Raw genomic sequence first — 7,990 nt, 5'->3', positions numbered from 1 at the left:
AAATAAAAATTCCCAGTTGTTTTTTTTTAAAAAAAAATAAATTGGCCTCTATTTATTACATATGCATTTGCTCATCATTCTCAAGTACTCATTACCGATATACATACAGTATATATTTGCATATATATGTGTGCACACACACATTCGTTTTTGAAAAATGATGAAAACCTTATTTCTTTTATTTAAAAATAACACCCACTGAAACTTGGATAAAAACCTTCTAATAAAATCTTATCTTAAAACAAATATATATCAAATTACTTTATCCTGGACACTATACAAATTCTTTTCCACTTTAAAACTCTACAGTGATCATTCCAGTTACATGCCAAATAACACAATTAAAGTTAGGTATCACAGACAATAGGCTGATTGTGTTTCTGAGCTATGCACTTCAATTGCCCTGTCTCTAGATAAACTAACTTGCAGGCTGCATTCTTCTTTTGTGCCTTTATTTTTTTCTGAGAAGGGCAAACCATCCTTGAAGACTTATTGCTATTTTCACAACCACAGATTTTCTTTTGTTTATGGAAAACTAAAATTCAGAGAAAACGCACAAAATAAAGTCATTTCAAACCAGAAATAATGCATTTTTTCCTCATTTATTCAAATTCACTGCAGGAAGTAAACACTAAAAGATTAAAAAACAAAACAAAAAAAATTCACACTGCAGTATGTACAGTTTCAAGACATCACATGAAGAAATTAAGTTTCTAATAAAAATGACAAATTATATAATGAGATCGCATCAAAATTGGTTGTGTAAACCCCAGATTCACACCATGAATGGTGATGTGCTTGTATTCCAGTATACTGGAATACTCCTGGCATAATATTGGTTTCCAATGGGATTAAAAAATTCATGAAAGTAGTTGTGTGAACTCTATGTTGAAAAGTGGTTGACTTGATTTTAAAAAGTTTTAAGACCCTTGGATCCAAAGCACATTCTTTCACGAAGCTGAAACCACAGAATTCATGTCTAGAAATGGAATACTGCCATGTTGGGATGAACATCTGATTTGACTTAAGACATTTTGCCAAATGCAGAGATGCACAGGATCCCCCATGCACTTTTCATGCAGCAGGTAATCACAACTTAAATAAAAGGTTTATTCTATACATGTATCCAGACTTGCAACTGTATACATACATGCACAAATTTTAAACCTGTCAGATTATATTTACACTTATACATGGAATATACAGAAACCAAAGAGATTAAAAGGCTTTTCTGTTGCATTAGAACAATACAAAATATGTATTTTTCATTAAGGAAATTATTATTTACATCATCTTTAAAAACCGATTTTAACATCTTCATGTAACAAGTCTATATATATATATATATATACATATTATATATATATATATAAAATATATACTCTCACCAGTTTACTCTTCTGTAAGATGCAGCAGGGAATAAACAGGTAATACTACCTTACTGATGTCAATGAGAGCTGTAGTAACCTTTCAATTAGGAAGAAACTGTCTAGATATTTAATAGTTCTTGAATATGTGTATTTGTGTACCTTGTATCTACATTTGCATAAACAAAGTGAATTTATGGATGTATGTCCTTTCTCACTGCTCTTCTTTAAAATTATCCTAAACTCAAATTGGGGACATTCTTTAGTAAGTCAATACAGCATTCTGTGTGGTCATGTTTATTTATGTATTACATATCCATATTCCTTCAACTGTTAACAATAACAACCAACCAACCAAAGAAACATACAAAAATAGTAATGCTTAATGCTGGCCCTTGATGTTCTTCTCCCTGACCTAAGTTTATCGCTTTTGTAAAAGCCCATTTTTTTTCTAGCATGCCTCCAAGATTCTAGATATTTCATAATGGCAGAAAAAAATGACTTGTTTAAAAGCTTCTTTATATAGTGTAGACAATACAATTGCCAGAGCAAATATGGGATGGAGTAGAATATATGCACTGGGCAGTGGAATTTTCATTTCAGAATAAGCATATGACTTTCTTCTCTCCAGGATGTAGCATAATATTCACTCCTGATTATTATTTATAATATACTCAGTAACTATTTACAAATCATTCTGAGAAAAAAAAATAATCATTTATGGGTTTTGATCATATTAGGAAATAACGCCCATATTTAATATAAAAGTCTTAGAAACAACTTCAAGTAGAACAACTTCAAATAGATTTCCTTCTTATTAATAGTTGATAATACAACAATTTTTGATTCATCAGTTAGGTAATCTGGTTCACAATTTAAAAAAAATCTGGTGAGTGTATTGTGAATTGTAAAAAGTGAACTTAAAAACATGACTTGTTTCAAGATCAAAACCCCAGGTGGCCCAATAATGTATTAAGTTCTTCCGAGACAGTATCGATGTTCACTTTTAACCACTATTTTAAAATAGATCAACAGAGTGACTGTGTAGAATTCTACTGTCATGTATATGTGCCCTTTGTACTTTTCTGTTTAGTTGATCTGAGTCTAGGGCCTTTCTTGGTTTGAAATAAATGTTTCCATCTTTGTCAATACTGTTGTTAGGACAATGATTATAATAGAAGTTAAGGATGTATTCAGGAGAAGTTTCTAAACCATCCTAGAATCACCTGAGTTTGGTAAGTGGCCCTGTTATTCCATCCCTAAGGCTAATTAAGTAGATGTTACTCATTAGAACACATAATCACAGATTTTCCTGAGATGTTCAGCCAGATATGAAAGTTGTCCCCTCCACCCATTATTTTTTTTGTCATAAAAAGTGTTCTGAACCTGATTTCCAAAGATATAACAGTAATATATGAACTACAATATTGCAAATATTTCATTGATGTGTGACTATTGGGGAAAATATAGGCATCAAATAGTGGGGTTTTTTTTTACAGTCCAGTGTTATGAGAAAGGTTATAAACAATGGTTCTCAAACTTCATTGTATAGAAGAAACACATAGGGGTTTCCTCTTAAATGTGTTCAGATGCAGATGGAAGACTCCCAGGTGCACTTAGCAGAGATTCTTGTTCTGTAGATCTGAGGTGCTACCTAGGAATATGCATTTTAAAACAAGTACTCCAGAAATGATTCTAATGCAGGTGGTCTGGGTGCAGCTTTAAGAAATCCCGGTCATAAGACTCACAGGTACCATAGTAATGGTGAGAAGTAACTTTTACTAGACATGGTGAAATCTGTCCAAAGAAAAGCCATTTTGCTTCTGTTAAAAACTTCTTAAATATTCAGCTATTCAGGAAACCACCTGAAGATAAATGTTAACTTTCCTAATTATGTAAAAGGAGGAATAGTAGTACAGTAGTTAAAATATAAAAATGGAAATCTGCTCTTTTTTAAGGATCTATCAAACTTCCATCAATTGTAATCAATTTTTACTAATTAGTACAAGGTTTAAAGAAATATATATTGAAAAGGACTGGGGTGGGGGAGACACACTGGAAACCACAAAACCCTTTCCAAGAGTTAAAAATAAATGTTTTTTTTTTAGCAAAAGTGAAAAATGTAAGCATATTTTTTTTCTAATTTATTTTTGAATTGGATAATGAAAAGTGAATCAGCATTAAGTTTTTTATTCAATAATTACCTTTTAAAGAGTTATTTAACAATTTGGACTTTAAAAAAATGTTATGTAGGCTGACTTCTGAAATCAAAATAGAGTACCCTCTTAAAGGCAACAAAATGCATTTATCCACCATGGATGGAAATTTACATTTTAATTTATGCCTATTATCTGTGATCATAAAGATTTCATTCATAGGCTACTCACAGTTATCTGATGCATACAGAAGTGTTAAACAACCAGTAGTTCAGTAGTTTCCTCATGAACTAACGTAAAGCAAAAAGCAGTGTGCATATTTAAACATTACCAGTAACCAATACTCTTCAAAATGAAAAAAGTTTCAATTATACCATGCTTTTCTCAAATCATGCTCTTATTTATACAGATCTCAAGTTCAACTAATTAGTTTTAAAAAGATCCAAAGCTAAATAGCAGAGTAAATTTTATTCTGATTCTTTTTTTATCGTTAGCACGTTTCCCAGAAGTCCATAAACTTCTCCATTTGCGTTGTGTGGGCAAGAGGCATTGTTTCTCATATGGCTATTATAAGGGCTTCTTAAATTTAAGAAAGAAGCTTCAGTTTCTGCAGCAGGAAGTAACTCTTCTTTGATTGTAACCTGTGAGACATTTCCAGCAGATGAAGGCTCCCTCCAAATGTCCTTGTCCTGTGTTTCTCGACTGGTAACAGAATTGCCTCCTTTCTGGAGCATGTAATACAGTATTGGGTTAGTTTTGGTCAGTCTTGGAGAGTCTTTTTCATACTCATTCTTATCCATGTCTGTGATAACCCACTTAATGGGTCCCTTGTCACTGGTCATGGAACACCCATTAGAAAATCCAGATTCTGGTCTAGACCCCACACAGCCCAAGCGGTCAGGAAAAGGAGGACTCATGGGAGTTTTTACTACTCCTGGGTATGGAAATGTCCTGTTATCCATGGAACTGCTGGGCTGAGAAGAACTGTACATCAGTCCATTTAAAGAAGAAATGCTGAATTCAGGTTTGCTATTGGTCACATTATTTTTGTGTCCTTTCTTTTTACTCTCAACAACAGAGTTACTCCTGTGCTGGGACAAATCTCTCATGCAGTTTTCTGAGAGAAGCAGCTGTTTCAGAACATTGAAGCTTTTGCTCTCTCTCGCCCAACTCCTATGTTCACTTTCACTGGCTGAACCATGACTGGCAGGATATTTAAATTCAAGATCATTTCTGCTAAATTTCAGCTCTTGCTGGTTAATCAAGGACCCATACAGCACCTCTGGGGCACTGTGACTGTTTGCAGCATCGAGGATGCTATTTTTCATCTTTTTAAATGGATTTTCTAATGGCTCAGTATAAAGCTTCCTTTTTTTAGGGACCATGCAAAGATTCTTTGATTCTAGAAGTGTCAGTTCACTATGTCTGTGACTGTTGTCCAGATCATCAGGCAGATAACTCTCTTGATTTTGTCTCAGCAGTCGACTTAACAGACCATTCTTTGAGAAAGAAAAATCCTGAGGTGAAAGGGGCTCCGATTTCAAGTCCTCGGAAGCTGGTAAGGCAGCTGCACTTCTCTGTATGGGGGGAGCCATATCTAAGAATGGGGCACACTCAGCATCATGGCTCAAGTGCACATCTGTATTATGAATATGTAAGTCATCACAAGGCTCAGATTTTATTTTTACCATCAATATTTGTTCACTTAAAGCTCTATCTGTATGTTCCTGAGTACTTTCCTCTCTCAAAGGAATTTTCTCTTTCTTTTCACTCTTCCCTTTGTTGGGGTTTCCCAGGAGCAACTGGAGAACAGTGCGCCTTTCAAGCAGATTTTCTATTTCAGAACCAGAAAGTCTTGGTTCAGAACCTGTTGCCTGACTATTGAAGACTTTACTTTCTTCAACTGCATTTGTTTTATTTGAGAGCAGAGGGCTACTTAGTCTATCGATCATAGCTATGGGTTTATCTGTATTTACACTCAGCTGTTTACTGGGTCTCTGCTCCTCTCCTGAAGTGGAAGACTGCATTCCGCACTGCGCTAAATTTTGTAACAGTTTACTGGCACTGAAAGTCGCAGAGTTCTGTGTACTTTCATTATGGACTGGTTTCTCTCCTTGCGACTCTTTGCTCTTTGTAAGATCCATCAAGTGGTTAGATGTGGTGTTTGTTGGTTTTTCAGACTGAGTGCAGGCGTATGGTGGGGAGTTCCATTTGATAACCAGAGAGTGCTGGGAGAGATTGATGGGAGACTCTGCTTTGGTAGATGCAAGTAATGGAGGAGTGCTCACAGGAGTAGTCCTATGTGTGCTGGGGCTTTCTATTACAGAAGTCCTCGCATACATCTGTTTATTGAATTTTGTCACATCACTCTGTACTTCCTGAGGGCTGTTGTTTCTTTCCACATTTTCTTCATTCTTATGGCCAAGTAGCAATTGAAGAAGTGTTACTTTCTGGTGTGAATTTAGCTTAGAATTCTTTGAGGTATCTTGATCTTCTTTAATATCTACGTTGGGGACTTTTGGATCCCAAGTGTTCAGCAAGGATTGTGTTAAGTTATCCAGAGAAATAGGTTGGTCAGGTTCTTGTTTTTCAACTCTGTGTTTGCAAGACAAGTCTATGGGAACACAGTTGGAATAAGAACTTTCATCACCACTACTATCATCTGTAAAACTAGGGTTATTATCCGAGTATTCATCAATAGTTGTAGGTGTACTACTATCCTCAAAAATGCTTCCTCTCTCACTATGATTGTGTCCATTCATAGGTGCGGTTATGGTCTGGCTTTTAAGAAGATGTAAAAGCAAACTATTATTTGCAGCTTGTTTTATGTTGTTTCTTTCCTGTGAGTTCTTATAGCCTGCATTTTTTAGGGAAGAAGGAACGATACCCATTGGATTTTGAAATGTTGTACTTTTGGTAGTCATTAGTGTGCTCGATGATGTTCTTGCTTGACCATTAAGATGGCTTGACATTCCTTTTGAGAGATGGAAACTGCTGACATCCTTCTGGCCATTTTCTTGTAATCTGGCCATAGCAGCAAGTCTTTCACTTGCCACTTGATTTGCATTTTGTGTTTTTAAAGCATGTTCCCGAGAATACTGCTGTAAATGGGCTTCACTTGAAAGGAGTAATGCTAACTGACTACAAGCAACACTAGGTTTGGGTGAAGTGGCAGGACTAGCCCTTTTTTCCACCATGCTTGCAACAGCCTGTAATCTTGCAGCACATGACAAGGGTTCACTCATGACCTTTGTACCACTTTGTCCAACGCGATGAGGTGACTCTACAAACCTGTCTCGGATGAGGTTTTTAGTTACGTCAGGAAGATTGGTATCAGGCTTTTGATCCTTAGCTTTACTCTTTTTCAACAAAGTTTTTAAGTGACTTGATGCAACACCATAGCACCTTAAATCTTTCTCTACTTTTAAAGAATCATGACTGAGGGCATATCCTTGCTCCTTGAGGCTCTGCCTAATTTGTTGTGACAGAGCAACAGTCTGCAGCCTAGAGCTGAACGACTGAAGCAAAGAGGCCAGTAATGTGCTATCCTGTTTGCCTTTAGGCACACTGTCAACCACGCCAGCCAGCAAAGCTTCCTTCTTTACGTTTAAATTTACGATGGAATCAGACAGTCTCTTCCGCTTTGCAGCATTCCAGTCCTCAGAAGACTGCAACAGTCTGGCTTTTTTGAGATGCAGCATGCCAGATCCCTGATATGTATGTGTATTGAGAACTGGACCATTACTCTGACAGGTAGGAAATGCATGACCAGAAATGTTAAAGTCCTGATCTTCATTATGCCCAGCAGACTTTTTGTCGACGGCAGTACCTGATCCCTCTGCTGCCTGATGCATTAGTAATCCTTCTAGGTAAGTTAAAACAACAGAATCCTGGTGCACATCGGAGACAAGCTCTTCTCCATGAGTCATGTTCAATAGAAGTGTCACGAGGGCTAGGTTTCTGTTCACTTTAAAGAATGGTTTTCTGTGGGTGAGTGAGATATAGCTTTAATAAGTGAGTGTCAGTTTATCATCTTCAATAGCAATTAGACAGTGATGTACGGTTACATACTGAACAGGATTTCTTCTGGCAATGACAAGATAAGAGGCAAACAAACTCCAATGCAGTCTGACACAGAGCTGATCAACTCCTAAGCAAGAAAAAGCAGAATTCCTTAATACATAGGTCTGCAGCAGCAAGCAGATATAATCCTTAGTGAATATCTTGAGTCTCCTTTTTCATCTTTTGTTCATTAAATGCAAATATCAGTGTTCTAAAAAATATAAACACAGAAAATAGTTAAGGAGGTGCAGAATTAGAATTGTACTATGATACCTACAAGCAAAAAAAAAATGTACTTGTACTTTACATATATACTATAATATACATAAGTACGCATTATAGTCACTTCTTTAGTAGTTATTGCCATTCCTATTATATTAGAAATCTGTTGGAAATGCTATGAAT

The 7,990-nt window shown here is 35.9% G+C and overlaps 1 protein-coding gene across 5 annotated transcripts in view; it reads right to left on the bottom strand.

Moving 5' to 3' along the window:
- Nucleotides 1–583: 583 nt before the first annotated feature.
- Nucleotides 584–7,990, bottom strand: part of NRIP1 (nuclear receptor interacting protein 1) — a 107,739-nt gene continuing 100,332 nt past the window's right edge. For all 5 annotated transcript variants that reach the window (XM_006096322.3, XM_006096323.3, XM_023760200.1 and 2 more), the window contains one exon: nucleotides 584–7,796. In XM_006096322.3, coding sequence (XP_006096384.1) covers nucleotides 3,991–7,452 — 3,462 coding nt within the window. In that variant the 5' untranslated portion in view covers nucleotides 7,453–7,796 and the 3' untranslated portion in view covers nucleotides 584–3,990. The remainder of the gene's footprint in view (nucleotides 7,797–7,990) is intronic.

This window comes from Myotis lucifugus, unplaced genomic scaffold (genome assembly GCF_000147115.1).
Source record: "Myotis lucifugus unplaced genomic scaffold, Myoluc2.0 scaffold_175, whole genome shotgun sequence".
NCBI lineage: Eukaryota > Metazoa > Chordata > Mammalia > Chiroptera > Vespertilionidae > Myotis > Myotis lucifugus.
Note: the sequence above shows the minus strand (reverse complement) of the source record. Positions and strands in the feature narration are given on the sequence as shown.